This window comes from Hyalella azteca, unplaced genomic scaffold (genome assembly GCF_000764305.2).
Source record: "Hyalella azteca isolate HAZT.00-mixed unplaced genomic scaffold, Hazt_2.0.2 contig8251, whole genome shotgun sequence".
NCBI classification, from domain to species: Eukaryota; Metazoa; Arthropoda; class Malacostraca; order Amphipoda; family Hyalellidae; genus Hyalella; species Hyalella azteca.
Window position 1 is genome coordinate 29,670 of NW_025938349.1, and position 19,849 is coordinate 49,518.

The 19,849-nt window shown below is 38.8% G+C and overlaps 1 protein-coding gene across 1 annotated transcript; it reads left to right on the plus strand.

The window, feature by feature from the left end:
• On the plus strand, positions 1-8,750 carry LOC108677962 (protein obstructor-E). Its single transcript, XM_018166286.2, has 6 exons — positions 1-101; positions 4,796-5,065; positions 6,137-6,346; positions 6,614-6,827; positions 7,067-7,179; positions 8,187-8,750. Exons 1-5 carry the CDS (start codon positions 44-46, stop codon positions 7,167-7,169), a joined length of 855 nt encoding a protein of 284 aa, XP_018021775.1. The 5' UTR covers positions 1-43; the 3' UTR covers positions 7,170-7,179; positions 8,187-8,750.
• The last annotated feature ends 11,099 nt before the right edge of the window (positions 8,751-19,849 follow it).

Genomic DNA, 19,849 nt, shown 5'->3' on the forward strand with positions numbered 1-19,849 from the left:
GCCGCTCTAGTGTCACTCTGGCGCGGTTCTTCGGCTCGCTGGCATGGCGCACTCCGTCTGGCTTCTCGTGCCGCTGGCAACGATCCTCTTCGCCGTTAACGGTAAGTTTTACAGTTTTTGCATTAAATAACAATCATCAAATTTATGTTTCAGTTTTGCTATAACTTTAACGTCAAGTTATGTAAAGTTTTTTGCATTGAATTACAATCTTCAAATTTATTTTTCAGGTTTACAAAGACTGTAATGACATGTTAGAGTACAGAGATATGTTCTTTTTCACGTCCTTCAACTGAGTTCTGTAATATTGTACCGTATTATTGTCTGTTAAATAGAAAGGTGTCAAGGTGAACAGAATGCCTTAATGATGATAAAGTCGATTATAATATTATTGAACGCAGCAAAATTAAATTTTCTATAACCATCTTCAACAAAATCAAACCTGAGCAGCAAAAATTTTACGCACCATCGAAGCGTTCATTTTATTTTGCGATATTTAAGATGTAACTAAATTACCGGAGCTTACATTGAACTCGAAGTTATTCGTCGTTTGCGCATTGGTATTCATGCTAATAATTTAAGGTTTATTTTTTTATGAATAAGAGGAGTCTGTTTACTGCACATATGCCTTGGAACCTTCAAGTGATCCCTAAAGGCGCTGGACTAGAGATCCGTTTCCTAGTGCTGGATTGAAAAGCTGTCAATCTTGCGCATCTATGCTGCGTATTAAAGAACAATCACGTTTAACAAACAATTAATCTTAAGTTTTTTTAATTCGATGTACGATTTAAGCGTGTATTGACGTAATTATTTCGATAATTTCTTCAGTAACATCCAATATCAAACATAACGTACGTGAAGACTTTGGTAGCAACACATTGTTCCTAGTGAAACATACGTGGTTATTAATAGTTTATTGCTGGGGTAATTCACGTATACAGAAACGATTTCAATCGTACAGTCTCAAGGAACTACTCCATTTATTCATGACCCCACCAAGAAAATTAGTGTTCAAATCAAATTTATGCGTTGAATTTCAGTCTCATACATCAAAATCTCTTCCAACGTCTGAGTTTCTAATACGATGCGACTGCGCCTGCATGAGCTGAGGCTTTCATGCTGTCCGTTTTTTGCATGTTGTTGATTTGTCAATTTTGTAAAATTTTGCGTTCCTTCCTAGAAATGCTAGCGGACTACGAGCTTGAGTTTCTTATTCCTATTTTTCCGACATATTGTGCTAACAAAATATTTTTTATTTGAATTGAAAGTCAAAAGTTTTATCTAAACACTTGAATGACGCTGAGCAGCGGTATTTTTGATGTAGTATTTTTCACCAACTCAAAGTGACTAACGTTGAAAAGTGCAGATAGTTTGGTCTAGAATAGAAACTGAAAGATTTGGATACTATTTGTATTGCTCACAATTAGTGGACAAATGAGGATCATACTAATCACCTGCTGATGTACTTCATCTAGCGAAAAACACAGAATGACAACGTAGATCGCTATCACAATGTTCCCGCATCCAAATACATGGGAAAAGTCAGGTATTTTATAAAACTTAGCTTTATGATGAAATTTATCATATAATATATTAAAGAATCTTCACCGTTGAATGATCTGCTTGAGCTTCTCATCTAACCTCGTGCAGATGCAGACAATAGACATGGTTTGTTCAGACGAAGCACACGCTTCTCAGCGCCGCGGGAAAGCGTGACAGCGTCGCGGTCTTCGTTGGCTTAGAAAGCAAAGCTCGACGAGGGTGGAAAGCGCTCGAACCAACACGATCGCGTGACGTTAGAGTCAGCCGTGCAATACCTTTATAGAATAGAATAGAATAGAATAGAATAGAATAGAATAGAATAGAATAGAATAGAATAGAATAGAATAGAATAGAATAGAATAGAAATGTCGGCACTGAAGAAATAGGCCCATGGTTTGTTGCTGATTCTTGTACTTTTCGTGACTTGATTCACAAGGGATCCGGCCTTTGTAACCCGATCTTTCCGTAACTGACGATTGATTGAGATAGCTGCTGGACTTATTGCCTGGTCCCTAAGTTGCCACCTTTAGTTGAGGGACTCAATAATGGATTTATGGCTTACGAATACAATGCCATTTTATATTCTGAACAGTGAGTTAATTGATCAGGAAACAAAGCGTTTTAAGCTTTTAGTCGATGGCATTTGCTGTTCTAGAATAATTAGATATTATTGAAAAATCTAATTAAAAATCCAGACAATTTCTCAATTATTTAAAGCTACTGTTTGTTAAATACCAACAGGATTTCTGAATCAGTTGAAAGTTTTCTTCGTTCGTTATTGAAATAACTGCGATAAAATGTGAATATTTGCTTGCATAACGATTAGTTACATGGCCACTTTTTCACTAGGTTAACTGCCTAGTATAACTGCAAAGCAGTCCGTTTGGTATAAATAAAATAAATATTATAGAAACTGTAATTGGTCTAATGATTTGACCATAGAACCCTTAAATGAACATGAATGTGGCATTTTTCGTGTATAAGAAGCTTGTTTTGATTCCGGTGAATTTACCGACAATTGCAACTAAATTAAAATGAATTTTATTAATAAGCAAGTCTCATTAGTTTTGTAAATAAATAAATGCCGAAAAATTTTGCACTTCCTTTTTCTATGTCACCTGTCCAATTGATCTGAAATTTTGCACACTTGTTGGAAGTCGAAGGCAATGCATGAATCAATTGACAGAATAAATAATTTTGAAAAATAAAATTTTTTGTATTAAAAAAATTGAAAAATCATTTTAACAAGAAAAATCATTCCATGTATACATGACGAGGCTTAAAAAATTTTCAAATTCTAGTCTAACCAATGCCTTTTCTGTTGTTGTGTTTGCTTTCAACAGCACGTAATACTTAATGCAGATCTATTTTGTACCTTGCATCATGCCTCATTCATCTGCAAGATTTATTAAACAGTACATTTTATTATGCGCGTTGCTGCCTTGTGATGCGTTAGCCATTGTGATGTGCGTTGCAGTAGCCATTGTGATGCGGGTTGCAGTAGCCATTGTGATGCGGGTTGCAGCAGCCATTGTGATGCGGGTTGCAGATAGCCATTGTGATGCGGGTTGCAGTAGCCATTGTGATGTTGCTACAGCAACCATTGTGATGCGGGTTGCAGTAGCCATTGTGATGCGGGTTGCAGCAGCCATTGTGATGTTGCTACAGCAGCCATTGTGATGTTGCTACAGCAGCCATTGTGATGCGGGTTGCAGTAGCCATTGTGATGCGGGTTGCAGTAGCCATTTGATATGGTAATTGCAATAAGTATTATAATCAACTACGTTGATCTGAGGACAGCCGACGTCGACGGTTTGTCTAAGCGTCTAATGGCATCAGGAAATAATCAGTCTACTGCTGCATGGCGAGAAATTGACAGATTATACTGCTATTACTCACAAGACATCAAATTATTTACGTACGTCGTTCCGCAGGCAGGACTCACGGTGCTTACTCACGAAAAAGTCATTCAAAAATCCGTTGGTTATTTAAAATAATTTATGTGAATGTGAAAGTATTTTTACTTATTATTTGCATGCTATTTTCTGTTCCTGTATCAGGCTTTTGTCCACTGTACTTCTTTGACCTCAGCATTTACCTTTAAGAAATGAAGGCAAAAAATTCTTGCACGACTGAAGCCTTGAGTTAGCATAAAGAGTGGCAGGTTAAAGGCAGCAGCAGGCCAGGCAGGAACCGGTCTGTGCCTAGCTATCAGGTCAGTGCAAGTGCCTGACCGACCTTTACCTAGCGCGCGTCGAGAGGGCATAATCCTGACTGAATAACTTAACCCTTTATATTCTGACGGTAACTCTGGTAAACAGGCCTTTAGGTACGAACAACATAGATGATGCTTAGTGCTTCTGTAGATAGAAGGTTGAAATAAACCTTGCATGTTTCGAATACTTGTTGCTTCGTAAGATGCAAACGAGGCAGCCTGCGTGCAAGTCATTATTAATTAGGCCTAAGAGAAGGTCGTTAATCAGACTAAAAACTCACTCCTTCCCTTCTAAAATTTGGTTCGTTGACTCAAGCTAGGAGCAGTTCATATCTTTTATCGCCTCCACTATGATACTAAGTTATCTTGCTTGATGTAATTTGATATTGAGCGTGAATAAAGAATTTAGAGATGAAGGCTACTACAGTGAGAAGGTAATGAGAAACCGACGCACCTCTGTTTCCTAGAAGGCCCATTTTGCAAGCTGTGAATTTCATGTGCACCGAACTTATGAAATATTCCTGCTATTTCAAAATTTTCCAACGTTTTTTTCCGACCAATTCAAAGTCAAAGTTGTGAATGACAATGGAGCTATATGTAGTGCCTAAAGTTTTTGATAATATTACTAAGCTTTTGTTTTCATCATTGCTCCTGTTCTTCGCTATTTATCAAATTTGTTATATTTATAGCGCATTTTCTCATTTATGGAAAAAATGCACTATTGTGCTCGCCATGTTCATCTGTCCGTCCGTCTGTCTGTCCGTCCGTGACTTCTCGTTTTCGTCGACGAGAATAAATGCGCTCTCTGTCACTCACTGCAGGGAGGTACTGAGTTATATTTTTTTACTATTAATTTGTCGATCTCAAGTTGGACTTTGTCGATATTTAAACGAAGTCTAAAGCGTGTCACTAAAGCAGTGCAAAAGCCTCGCATCACTTCACTAGACATAGATTATGTTTTCTTTCGTGCCCTTTGCTCGTGCAACCTTACCTGATTCTTTATAGCAGAATTGATTATACTTTTATTTTTCTCGTGCACAGGCCAACTGGTTTTCAACCCTGACCGGCAGGCGCCCGAGGAGAAGGTTCCATTGCAAATTACCTTCGACCAGACCAACAAGGCCGTGTGCCCTGAGTCTGAAGGGGTCTACGAGGACGCCACGTTCTGTGATGCCTATTGGGTCTGTAAGAATGGCGCCGCAACCGAGAAGTTCTGTGAGGATGGTCTAGTTTTCGACCCTAAAAAGGCTGGGCATGCTGATCCCTGTGATACACCACACGTCGTCCACTGCGGGACTCGACAAGAGCTGCGTGAGATTATCAATGAATTATCATTATATAATTATCAATTATTATATTATCAATTGTGCATCTGAAAAGTTTTTGTGATCGTTTCTGAGAAAACAGGAAAGCTGGGCTCTGGTTTTATTTGGTGAACTTTGACGTTAGGCATTGCAATACTGAATATATTTCCAGGCATTTCCATGATTTCTAGGAAAGAATTGCAGGAACACTCATGTAGATTGGAACATGCATGATTACAAATCATTTGTTCTGAAACCTTTACATAACCTATAACAATATATTTATTTCATTCCTTTAGCTTCAGAAATAAACTATTTTGAATTAAAAGAAAAAACTAGGTGAAGTATGTCACGAATACTTTCTAATTAAAGTGAATAAAAAAAGCATGACTTCAAGTTATGCCGAAGTTCCTGAGTTGTCCGGAAATTCTATTAAATTTTATTATTAATTATGATTCTTGAAATTGTTCATGCTAAAAGCGTGAAAGAAATTAACAACAGCATTTACTTTCAATTAACGATAATAAATGCCTTACTTAGCAGGGAATTCATGGGAGATCGAAATGTTCGTCCGTCGCTTCAATTTATTATTTCAATATTGAAATTGATCATTATTAAATAATTATTTATTTACAATATTTTAATTCAATAATAAATCTTTCAATGTCTTTCCAGAATTTCCTTTTCTCAGGAGGTTCTTATAATTCACTAAATATAAATTACTTGGTAAATTTTTGGCTGAATTATGGAAAACAGCAATTTTTCAGCATTATGGGTATCTTCTCTCCGAATATCTCTTGCTATTTTGACAGTCGTGATTTCCCTTTCAAACTATTTCAAACTATAAATCTTTCAATTTATGTCAAACTATAAGTCCTCCAAACTATTTTCTCATACTGCAATTATTTTGAGCTATTTTAAACTATAAGTCATTCAAACTATTTCATATTATATATATTTCAAACTATGAATCATTCAAAGAACTTGAAACAATATTTATTTCAAACTATTTCATACTATAATTATTGTAACCATTTCAAACTATGCGTCTATCAAACCATTTACATTCTCACCGCAGAGGAACCAACTTTCCCGAACGAGTTTTGCCCTCGCAAGTACGGCACCTTTGAGCACCCAGACCCGAAGGTGTGCAACGTGTACTACCAGTGCGTGAACGGCGTACACACAGAGGTGACCTGTGCCACCGGCCTGTACTTCAACAGCACGCAGGGCTCCTGCAACTGGCCTGCAATTTCTCAGAGGACAGGATGTGTCGACAAGCCGAAAAGTGAGTAAAATTCGCACGTAATACGTTTTGATGAACGAAAATTTGTATGAAGAAATCTACTTGGCCGCATCTCAAAGCCCAAAACCCTTATAAATATAAAATTGATCTCCAAGCATGTCTATTGTAGATTAGTTTTGTGCTCGAAAAATTTTCCCAACTGATCGATAATGAATTTTCCCGCGTCTCTTAAATGAGCCTGAAAGTCTAACGCATCAACAGCTTATTATTTCACCAGCAGATTCACACGTACCCTGTCTTCCTCAATAGTGTCCAGCGATGGGGCTTTCTCGTGTCCCGGCGGAACCCACTTGGACGCGAACGGTATTGCGGTGCCCCACCCCTCCTTCCCCAACGCCGACGACTGCTCCAAGTTCTATGTGTGTCTCAATGGCGAGACGCCCCAGGAGGCTTCATGTGACAAGGGACTGGTCTTCGATGAGCGCTCTATGATCTGCGCCCTGCCCGAGACCGTGCCTGAATGGTGAGTGTCCATTCCACGAACACTCCTGCCATGTGAGAGTGTTATCTATGACTACATCTAAATTAGTAGAATAGAGTTAGAAAGTGAATTTCTTGTGTCCTGTATATAAGTTTGCTGTAATGATGAATGTGCTCAATTTATTTGTCACGTCTATAAACCTTAAATTCAAGCAAACATCCTCCCTAATGCTCTGTTCTATATTTGACTAATGACATTTTCATTGTCTTGTCCTATCCCAGCGAGGGCTGGTACGCCAACGACCCGGCATTTGCGCACTACTATGACTCAGCCCCGGCCACCGGCCGCGCTGACCCCGGCAGACAGGACGTCGCCGGCGGCTAGAGTCATGGAGGCTAGTAACGTAGGGGCTAGTGGCTAGTGGTCCAGGTTAGTCTTTAGTAATGTTGTTTAATAAGATAATTATGTGCAAGCTACATACTACATAATACTGGGTGTGAATGGATGTACATACAGGTGGAATGAGATGAGGGAAGACAAATGTTTTATGAGTGGTGGGGATGAGATGGAAACTGTGGAACACTTGATGGAATGTGGGGCGTATGAAAGAAAGCGACAGTTTATGCTGGATGTAATTCTGAATGAGTGAGGTGAGATTAACGAAGTGGGATATGACAAAACTAGCGAAGAGTGGATGCCAATGATCGTGGGTCTGTCTGAGGGAGCGACTGTAGCTGTGTTTGACAGTGTAAAAAAATGTTTGGAGAACGTGTAGAGGTTGAGAGAGAGGAGGGGGATGATAAGAGTGGGTTTTGAATAGTAGTTGGTTGAGAGAGGGGAGGGTATAGGAAGGCAAAGGCGACCGTGCGGAATGTTTTAGGACATTGTTTCCGTATTTTTAGGATGTCAACATGTGAAAGTGAAGGTTTTAGTCTATTAGGATTGTAGTAAATACCAAATAATTGAACGTTTTTGAATTGCACGTTCAATGAATTGAACGTGCAAAGTGGGACGTGAACTTTTAATTTTTTTTGTTTTACGCTAGTAAAAGATTTTTATGCAGCGTGAATGCCGACCTAAAGGTTTTAACCGGAGGTCAGTACGCACCCAATTCCAATTCCTATTTCCTTGAAGCTATCATAGGTCTGTCACAACCTAACTAATACTTTGTAGATTGACTGACTATTTCTGGTAATTCAGAGTCAAATTTGCTTGTTGTAAACACTACAGTTGATATACAAGCTATAGTTATAGTTACGTAAGTGCATGACGCGCATTTTAGCGGAAAGGAATTCTAGAGTGACATGTTTGCAAATGAAAATCGGAACATCTCAGAATAACGAACTACTACATGTTTCTTCTTGCATTGTCTCAATAAAGTTCTATTATTATCTCTCACAGGTGCCACTCGTCCACTAGCGACCCTCGCTTCCAACGTCCTATTGGCGGCGAAATTGTGGGTTCTTGAATGTTTTGGACGGCAATTTCTTCACAAGAGCAAAATACAGTCGCACTTGGGAGCATGCGAAGTTCATTTCACGCACTATATCTATTTCATTTCACTACAGTAAATAAACGAACGATGTAAGAGACCTTATAGGATTTCATTCTAATCAATTAAATAATTATGCATTATTTAACTAAATTTAAAATGTGGAAATTATCGATATTATAGTGAAAATTGATATGTAAGTACCTCAAAGCTTGTCTGATTTATAAACGCCCTTGAAGAGGTTGAAAATTCTCTTTTTTTTCGTATCAAACATCCGTGAAAGACTCCGTTGTCACGATTTGAGAACTCCTTTTTCTTGTGGAAAATATGGTCGGGAGTGTACAAAAATGAGGTTAGCGTTGATGTTGGTTCACTTTGTGGGAGTTGAACGTTTTAGGAGAAATACTTTCTCGTAACGATACGTTATAACATAACATAACATAGTGATCTCGGCGCTGCAGCGTAGGCCTGATGTGGCCTGTCGCCGATTCTTTTCCTTTTCGTGCCTTGTTCACAGAAGATCGAAATCGTGTCATTTGACTGTATTTTTTTCATGACTGACGAAAGTTTAAAATAGCTACTTCAGCTTGCTTCAGTTAAGTTTGTAATGTTCTAAAAATAAATTCTCTGATGCACCTGTTTATTGTTGTGGTGATGTTTCTGATTTATTCAGTAACCACGGCGCGGATTATTCGTATTGCAATAAATTAGAAACGACATTTTTTTTCTTTATTTGTCCTGGCCGTAAATTATTGAAGCAGTGCCTGAAATAAATTTCACTTATTTCCGCTCACACAAAAATAGCCGGTAAAATATATGCTCAGTGTAAAGAGTATAAGTTATTAAATTGCCATCGAAAAATTTGGGTCTCGTTATACTGTGTCATTTGGAAATAAACGAAGAATAAGTGATGAAAGTAGCACTATGTCCTATATACTCATTAAAATCTATATCTCACATTGATTCATCGATAAATCATGTGTTTTTCTACGCTTGAAAAACGGTTCAAAACATAAGACCGATAATTACCTTTTTTCTGATCCGTTTAAAAAAACCAACCTTGTATTAAATAAAATATTTCACACATTATTTCGTTTCAAAAAGTATCCCGAGCACCGAAATGCTGTTCCATCAAGAACAAATGAACGAACTCTTCTGTATGAGCTAGATTGATACCGTAAGCATCAACCATTAATCACTGCTTATTCTATGGCCTTGTTCGTTGTTTAATTTTGAATGCGTGTTCTTGATCATGCGTAGAAGTCGAGAAAAAGATTCCGATGACTAGAAACGTTGGAGCTGAGGACTAGCAGAGCTCCGAAGAAACTTTGGTGACCAATGTTCATTCTATTCTAATATCGAAATAAAAATATGTGATTACTATGAGGATGCGATTCTATTAGGAAATATTGGGAATAAACAAAAAATAAACAGAGTGGCAAGAAAGAGAAATGATTTTAGGAAATGACCGGTCTAAAAAGAGCGCTATATCGCTATAAAAAGAGCGCTATGCCGCTATAAAAGGAGCGCTATACGCATAATTAGGTTACTGGTATGTACTTGGGGTTTGAAAATGGATGCATGGTTACAGCTAACGCCGAAATTACCCTGAAAAAGTGGATGAATTACCGAAAGAAGTAGATGAATTCATATGGCGACGGATGAATTCACAGTCTTCCCTTTAAGTGGAGCCAGAACAGTGCAGGCGGACGGCGCTAGCCGTTGAAGCGCGCGCCAGCTACGGTCGTAACGATACGCGCGACTCTTCGCCGGTCGCCTGCACAGCGGTTTTCGATTTCTTCGAAGACTCACGTTTGGAAAGTGCGTGAAAAGTCATAGGAAATAAGATAGAAAATACATGGAATTGATTTTGAATCCATTATATTAATTCAGACTTGACATATTTAATGGTCATTGAATGAACTGAATTCAGACGGGTTATAGAAGTTGAGACTTTTCGTTTGCTCCTGCATATTCGGATAATGTTTCAGCTTAATTAACAACCTCTGGCAAGTCAGGAACGACTTTTTTTATGACAATGCATTATCCTACTGCCACTGACAATGCATCATCCTCCTGCCACTGACAACGCATCATCCTAGTGCCGCTGACAATGCATCATCCTCCTGCCACTGACAACGCATCATCCTGCTGCCACTGACAACGCATCATCCTCCTGCCACTGACAACGCATCATCCTAACTGACAATGCATCATCCTCCGGCCACTGACAATGCATCATCCTCCTGCCACTGACAACGCATCATCCTCCTGCCACTGACAATGCATCATCCTCCTGCCACTGACAATGCATCATCCTCCTGCCACTGACAACGCATCATCCTGCTGCCACTGACAATGCATCATCCTCCTGCCACTGACAATGCATCATCCTCCTGCCACTGACAGTGCATCATCCTCCTGCCACTGACAGTGCATCATCCTAGTGCCACTGACAGTGCATCATCCTCCTGCCACTGACGGTTTAAATCCCACAAATGTCCCAAAACTGAAATTAAGAGACAAATATGAAAAGAAAATATTCAATAATCAATTAAGACTCGATGTTCATAACTGAGCTTTGAAACCATCGTTTACTGTATTGTTGTTGATATCGAAATTTTTGGAAATAAAAATGAGTTATTCACTTAAGTTGTAATCCTTTTTTCGCTTGATAAATTAAATCTTGTTTATTTGAGATAATGAAGTAATTTCATGCTTCATAAAATACAAGATTAATATGGCATAAAAGAAAAACAGGCAAATTCAAATTTCTCTCTATAAAAACGGATTCCAATATTGGTAAAATAAATGGGATTAAATAATTATTGAGCAAATGAAATCACATGATAGATCATCCCAAGCAATGAGCTTATATTCATTAATGGTATGTCAACGAAAGCTGCAGAGCCTTAGCCACATTAGACACACTCGGTTGTATCTCCTGCATATAACTATATAAATTATGTGTCGGTCGGAAGTATATATTTAGCTCATTTATTAATTACATGAAATAGCTGGGTTGAACATTAATATTTATAATTCTAAAAACTGCATATTTAAGCTTGGTTCTTCAGAAATGAATAAAAAGTGTGTCAAGTGCGACGAAACTGTTGGACAAATAAAAAAACATATTAGAAATTTGCACTCTTATTTTTCTTTGCACTGAACTGCGAGTCTCAAATTGTAAAAGAAAACTTTTAAATCATAAACTTCATTGATATTTGAGATAGGCTGTTGATTTATATACAAACTTTAAATAGGAACATTTTATTATAGACAAATGAAATCAAGCAAACGCGAACGAGAGCTTTGAAAAGATTTTTGAATTATAATTAAGGCACTCAATTACAGTGAAGTTTTGACAGAACAAGATCAGGCATGCAGAAGGGTGAGCAGACTCCATGTGCATTCTTTGGAGTGGTCGTGAAGTGGGATCACATACCATATACACTTCATTTAGTGTTCGACAAGAGGCATCAGACTCCATATGCATTACATGAAGTTTTTGAGCAGTGGGATCAGACTCCATAAACAGTGCAGGAAGTGATCATGAAGTGGTATATTTACACTCCATATACAAAATATAACTCATTTAATGTCCTAACATTCAGACCAGACTTCATGAAGTGGTCGAGTGAGTTGGGATCGCTATCAGATGATGGGGAGAATTTCTCGAATGAAAAAATCTTCTGAAATAAAAGATTGGCTTAAGCCACATAATTTATCCTACGTTGATCTGTGTGCGAGATGAAGGTGTAGCGTATGAGATCTTGCTCTAAATTATGATAAAAGTTTATCATTTGATTCTTTGTAAAGCAGAAGAATATGCGAGAGGGCCAAGCGTAATCACTGATTCAATTCAGGGTTGAAAGGTGGGATCAAGTTTGATTGCTGGGCCAGATGAAGGTTCAAGGTAGGCCTGGGGCAAAAGGCCTACTTGATTTCTTCATGGTCACTTTCGTTGCAAAGCCTGATCGTGTTCGGCTACGGAAGAAGTTCAGCTGCGAGCGTCGACCACAGAATGGATCGCCATAGAAGTTATTCTCCAAGGTACTCGAGATGGAATCATGCGATTCCAACAACAGCGATATCGTAGCGAATAGCGAGCGATATCGTAGCGAATAGAAATAAGCGAGCCTAGCTCGCTTACTCACGACTCAGCAATAAGTTACAGGTTAAAAATGAACCTGTTCGGAGAAGGGGATGCTACTATGGGCGCAAGAAGAAATTACTTACCTTGCGTACATGAAAATATTTACAAAATTTTTGTACCGGTCTTGGAGACATTGATAATAGATCTTAAGGTAACACTCAAATCCACTTGAGTGGTCACGTCAGAGTACTTATATTATCAGTTTGCTTATATCGCAAGTTCACCAGGAATTTAAAAGCAAAGAAAACGCCAAGATGAATTTGCTATGGTGAAATTTGCTTGGCGTTTTCTTTGCTTCTAATTTCCTTGTCACGTCAGAGAGTTAAGCAAGAACCCATCACACCGGACGATTCGTCTTGTGGTTGACCCAGCCTATGTACGGTGCTTCCTCCAGACATAAAGGAACCACGAAATTAATAGAAGTAAAAGGAACAACCGCACGCCACAACGCGACCCTGCGCGGTGCAGGTATAACAGGTACAGTGCCTCTGACTGGTGTAATTACTCTGTAGGCCCTGATGGCAGGAAAATTAAATGAAACGCGGAAGAGAATGTACGAATGTCAGGTAATCTTGGGTGGTGGCAGCAGCACCCTTCTGCGTTTGTAATGTTGCATAAAGAGAATTATAAAATTAGAAAATTTTTGGGAACGTACGTATAGCTGACAGCTACTCGCTGCTCATTCATAGTGTCGTAAATCTTTATAGTTAAAGAAATGTGATGGCAGATTCTTAAAAAGTTAAACCGTTAGCTTTATATAAAACGTTGAATTTGACCTGGATTATCAATTGTAAGTTAATAAATGCCTAATAATAAGAGAGGTTGACGTGATGTTTTACTCCGGAGACTCAGAGCTACCATCTCTTCTTTTAGACATGCACTCAAAATTATGTGACCTGAGCTAAAACAAATAATCGACGACTCGGGTTATTTCCGAACTTCTTTCCCACAGTCAGCGCCAGGAGCGCGTTACTGACAGATTCTTGCCTAAAATACGCCGAGCGTTTCCTCGATGATTACCGCCTGTTAGCGACCTAAAGCACGTTACTACGCTGATATACGTTGACCGTTTCCTAACTGATTAAAGTGATTATACACCGCCGGTTAGCGACCTATAAGACGTTACTGATAAGTTCCTGACTCTGAAATACGTCTAGCATTTCCTCACTGATTACCGCCGGTTAGCGACCTAAAGCACGTTACTGACAATAAATTTCCCTACGCTGATATACGTTGACCGTTTCCTAACTGATTATACACCGCCGGTTAGAGACCTATAAGACGTTACTGATAAGTTCCTGGCACTGAAATAGGGCGAGCGTATGCAATTTGGTTACTGACACTCCATGGCTTTAATTTGCACCTTGCTGTCAAATATCTGCCAGTAAATGACCTGTAAATGACCTGAAATGTCTAATCTGCTCCCCGGCTGAGGTAACCTTTCAAAATTCGCTACGTGAACGTAAGTATTTACGCTCTATTTTCTTGTATTTGAATGGTGGATTTTGCGTGAAAGGCCGTCAATGATTGGCTCATGAACTTACGATCTCTTAACTTTTTTTGAAAGTATAGGCCCTGGTCTAGTCTACCGCCGAGTAGCAAGCATGCAAAGCCCAACTCACTCTTAACAGAGGTCATCGCAGTCGGCAGATAAGACAGAAAAAGCCACCGCTCTTTACACTTGACCTCGTCCTGGCAAAAACCTGATCCCACTTGCAATATCGGCGATAGGGGTCGTTAACTTGGGCCGAACTGTCACCGATGAATGTTTTGAATTTGGGTCTGAGATAGCCAGGGGAATTTAGTTTTATTTTAGAGCACTGCATAGATCGCGGTCTTACGTTCAAGAGAATGTGGCCTTGTGAGACTTATTTGACCTCATTTTTTACTAAAAAACTATCGATTGTTTTTCGATGCGTGCCTGAGCCTATTAAAAATTATTTTGCAAGCCATAAAATTATTGTGGATGCTAAAAAATTGCATGCTATCATTACGAAGAAAATATTTTAAAATACGCTCCCCATCATTCATATTGTGTAACTTCAGCGTCTTCAATTCCAATTAAGTTTCATCATAAATAATATTCTCGCGAGTTCAATAAAATTTGAAGAGTTATACAATGAATTGTTTTGGCATATTTTTATTATTTTTTTGTGAACATTTACGGATATTATTAATATCCATTCACTTTCATCTGAGGAGATCACAAATTATTTATAAGAAGTATTAGCAAAAAAATTGTGCAGTGCTTTAGTCGGGACCGTCACACTGAATGATCTTTCAAACGCATTCCATACTCATTTAAGGAGTAAGCTTGAGGAACGAGGGCTGCAAGATTTATAGACGAACCGGTTGCTAGCTTAGCTTGTATCGCCCGACTTACCTCATAGGCCAACGACTTGAACACCAATGCAAGAACGAGCCCAAAGACTGAAGTAAAAAGTGACCTCCACTTCTGACGTAACTTTGAAGCGATGGGTCAACGGTTGGTCAGACGTTGCGTTCTCAAAAAAGTTACTGAAGTGTGCGTCGCCGCTGTAAGCGTAAACTACGGGCCTACGTGTGCAATTGTCAGGACGATTATTTGATATTATACCGTTGAAAAATAATCAATGTACGATATTGCTGGTAATTTTTACCGTCAATATGGGAGCAACTGACGGTTTGCAAACAAAGTTTGCAAACCGTCAGCTAATCCTTTCCATACGTTTGGGTACCGCGTTTCCGATCAGAAAGTTTATCAAAAATAAGGATATTAATTAACCGGCAGATCATCATGTCGCAATAACTTACATGTTGGAGCGCTCGCTCTCTACTGTAGGGCAGAGCAGGACAGCAAACATGCTTCACTTAACAGAGAGTGGTTGTGAGCCCCGCCACACCCAACCATTTCAACACTGCGTCCAGTGACAGCAATTCTCCTTGCCTGGCCTTTACATACTAACTGCACTGACAACGGTTAAAGTATCTAGACGATATCGAATAGTAGATATAGGGTTTATAGATAACAGAGAGATACAAAGCAGTACTGAAATACAATGTATCATCTACTCAAATCCTTATTTAATGAAAATAAAAAATTATTCATTGTGTTCACGTTTGTAGACCTATTAAAAATTAGTTGATCTCATTTGTGGTCATTTATCACTCGTAATTATAAAATATTTATTGAACTGAGTAAAAATAAATTTGCTACCCAACTCTCCAAGTACGTATGAAGCCTCATTTAACGACGTTGTGTCTGTTTAATTGCGCAAGTGCTGAATTTAAAATTCAATAGTGTGTATTACCGGTAAAAAAAAATAATACGAGTTTCGCCTGCCTATCGCCTCCTCTCTTCCTTCAGTGCCTCTCGACAAGAAACTTTCCACCAAATCTTGCTCTTCTTTGAAGCGTTTCATCCTAACCCTAACACTAGGTTGACCGTAAATAGCACTATTTCTTGATAGTTGAGTGTGATATCTTGTGATAAAGAGTGTAGCACTATTTCCTGATAGTCGAGTGTTGTAGAGCAGGAAACACATGTGTGTTAGTAAGTTAATTAAGCGCGAGTTCACAAGTGCAGCACTTCACAATTTCGCTGGTTAGAGATGGTCTTCTTATATTGTCGAACCATCTACACTAAGAATAGTTCAATCAAGTGATGAGGAATCGCGCGATTGTGCTCAAGAATACATTATAAATATATAAATTAATAAAGTAGATTATAAATTAATTATTCAATTTATATTACAGAAATTACATATAAATTATACAATTTTCGAAAACAGAAATAAATTGAGCAAGCGTCATCATTCGCTCGCAAAATTGGAATAAGCTTTTGAGGTAAATGTGAGCTAGCAAAACATAAAAAACTACTGAAACTTCAAGACTTTCACCTTTTAAAAATTGCAAACTAAAGAATCGGTTATGCTGCCGCAACACATTTCTTTTAGTCTTATCCAGTCACTTTTGCACTACGGTAATGATTTTATTTTTAGAAATTAGAGCGGCAAATAATTGAATTTTATTTTTCCCTTCCATTCTCCAACCAGCCATTGAATGCTCGTTCGTTCCTTCTGATTTTCATTATATCATCGATGATGATCTTGATGATGTTAGAAAACTATTCCTTAAACATTTGATTTCCGTTCCACATTTGTAGAGAAATTATTTGTATTTATTTTTTGGTGCTTTTTCTCTTGTGGAGATCAGAAACTTAGACATTTCTCCTCATTCAAATAGCGCGCATATTTATTGTAATTTAGTAACATTATCCGCAGTATTGATGAGGTGAATTTAGCAACTATTTATGATGTGAATTTCCAATTAATGGGCGGTGTGCTGCACAAAGATGTGCGACTCTGTTTCTGAAAGTAATTATCGTCATTTATGCGAAGGCGGGTCCGTTGTTCTAGGTAGCTGAAAGCTCGGTGAACTTCTAAGTCTTTTCTTTAAACTCAAAGTCTGGACCCCTGTTACGCTCGCTGCGTTATATTGGAATATATATCTTTAACAACTGAAACTTCAAGCTTTTCCAGTGCTCTCTAATGACCCACAAAACCAACATAATCATGAAATACACATGTGAAGCTAAAAAATAATCAGTATCAGCGACGAAAAATTTAAACACAAGCTTATTACAATGGTAGACATGACCAATATTAGACCTGCAATATTATATTGTTAATTGAGTAAACAATGCTGTGAAATCAAATAATTTAGTTCCGATTCTACTCTTGATTTTTTTGAGAAACCGTTGACATTTGACACAATTGCGATAACTTATAGTTTAGAATTTGATACAGTAACCTAAACTAATTGATTGAATTAAATAACTGATAGACTTCAGACTTGGACTTGACGTTCAAATGCCGGGAATGTCATAACAGCAATCGAGCACTTTTGCATAGTCAACGTCGCTCAATCGAGTACCGATGAGACGGTGCGGCGTAGTGCGTCCAATAAACGAATTTGGTTTATACTAGAATAATTTCATACGGTGATACATTGGAGTGAAAAATCGACAGTAACAATTTCGAAGTAATGAAATAAAAAAATGAAATTGAACGACAATATATTTATCATAGAGTAGGAAAAAAATTGGTAAAAGGGAAATAGCCATCTGAAATTTAATCATTATAACTGAGCACTCATTAGAAAAAACACAGAGGGAAATTAGTCGAGAAACGCAAACTTAGACATGAAGCTCTCGTTAGTCTTCGTTATCAATTGCGAGCAGCATTAACATCACGAAAGAACATATTTCTGAGGCTCTGTGAAGCGAAGTAGAAACTCTGAGCCAAGAGCCTACGCTGCCCTGTTTTCTTAAGAGAAAGCATCGTATATCCGCACGAGTGTCGCCGACTGCGCCAAAGAGAAAGAGCTGCGTCCTATTGACCAGATTTGTGGCTTGGTTTCACTCAGGCGCGCGTCATCTGCAGCCTGTAAACCCAATGCCAAGGCCGGAGAAAGTCGCAGCGTTTCTACGGACTCATCGGTCATGTGGTGCCTGCATGAATGGGAGTTCGCGATCTCACCTTGTCGTATCAAGTCGGAATTTAAAAAGATTTCAGAGGCGTCTTCTTCGAATTTAAATGCAACGTTAGTCATTGAGCAAGCCTGCCCTTGTACAGAAATTATCTTACGTGGTAAATCTTTGACAAATTTTACATTCAATAGCAGCATGTTCTTCAATTGAATCTCACCGAATCGGTTTTATTTACAGAGTGCCTACTACGCTTATTTTCTTACAAGCTTCAGAAAGAGAACATAGTGCATGCCTGTTCAGAACTGCAGCCTGTATTGCTTCATGCTATTATTGCTTATTTCAGTGCCTGAAATTATTCGCTTTTGTCAACGCTTGATGACTGTGGAGTTCGTTGCTGCTTCGTTGATTTTGCTACTTGACGTGTGCATCATAATACTTTCGTGCTCGGAGTAGGAATTGTTTCTTGATACTAGTAGGACCATTGTTTTCATTATACTTTTCTGCGCGGAGAAGAAATTTTCTATCCTGATCAGTGTCTCCATGATACTTTTCTGTGTGGAGTAGGATTGAGTTATACAGTCAGTATACAGTTATCCGTATCTCGGGTCGGCGAGTTCACCTGCCGTTGAAGCTTCCGCCACTGTGGCTAATCGCAAGCCTTCCTGTTGCAAGATAAGCACTTGCTATGATAGATGTAGCGTCCTAAGTGAACATTAACTAGAATCTGACGAATGTCTCACTGCCGGTGGTAAAAACTGGAGCGTCGGCACTTCCTCGATGCGTCTCGAGTTGCCCGTGGCAAAGCATACAGCCTAAGTCGGGCCATCCTCTGTTATTAGGTTTGATTCGGGCTGCCCTGCAACAATGCTTGAGTCACACCACCCTGTGACATGGCCAGAGTCACATGGCAAGGTCTGACTCGGGTCATTCTTTGACTCGGGCAAGGTTTGACTCGGGTCAAAAGGCCTGCGTCGGATTAATCCTGGAACAATGCCTGAGTCGACCACCCTGGGACAAGATCTATTCGAACTATCCAGAGACAAGGCCTGCCTCGGGCCACTCATTGACAAGGCCTGAGTCAGACCAACCGCATAACAAGGCCTGAGTCTGCCCACCCTCTGACAAGATCTGACTCGTGCCACACCAAATACGAACTACATGAAGGAGTCGCTTAATATTCACTCTCTTTTCTTGAGGCTTGGTCAAAACATGCAGCATTTGAATCAGCAGTAGAGTCCTGCACTACTCGTATCGAGCTCTCGTTGATAGAGTGCCACTGCAATCAAGTCTTGCGGTAATAATGCATTGACCGGTTGTTCTGTGGTATATCATCCATGTGGTATCATCATGTTATGTGGTATATCATGTGGTATATTTTATATGTAGATACTAAAGCAGGAAGTACGAGAGCTAGTGTAGGCATATGAACTTCCTGAACAAACGATGCCTTTATGATCGAGGTGTTGTGACAGGAAGCGGACAAGACAAATCATGTCGAGCAGCCCTCTGTCATTTGCATATGAAACACCGGAATTAAGCAATTTATGCGCAAGGTCATGGATTAAATCATTTAAATCATAGCTTAACCTAATACGAGCCTTTGCATTGCCTAATATTGCAAGAGGCGCTGGCACAACGATTTCGCTGTGATAAAGCGGGCAAAAATGTATATTACACCATTGCGATATTTTTTGTTTCAATTGCGTTTGAGAAATTTTTATCAGAGCGCACTTTCTAATCAGATCTCTGAAAATAGGACTATTTTCGCCGGAGTATTTAAATTTGTTACGTACCTTATTGTCTATGTTGAATTTAATCTCTATGAAATTTGCCGAGAACGAACTCGATGAGTAATCTCGTGTGAAAAACTGATATTTGCTTCAAGTGTAGTAGCTATAAATATAAGACATAAATGAGCTAGCATATTCATCTCAGTTTTTTAGTGT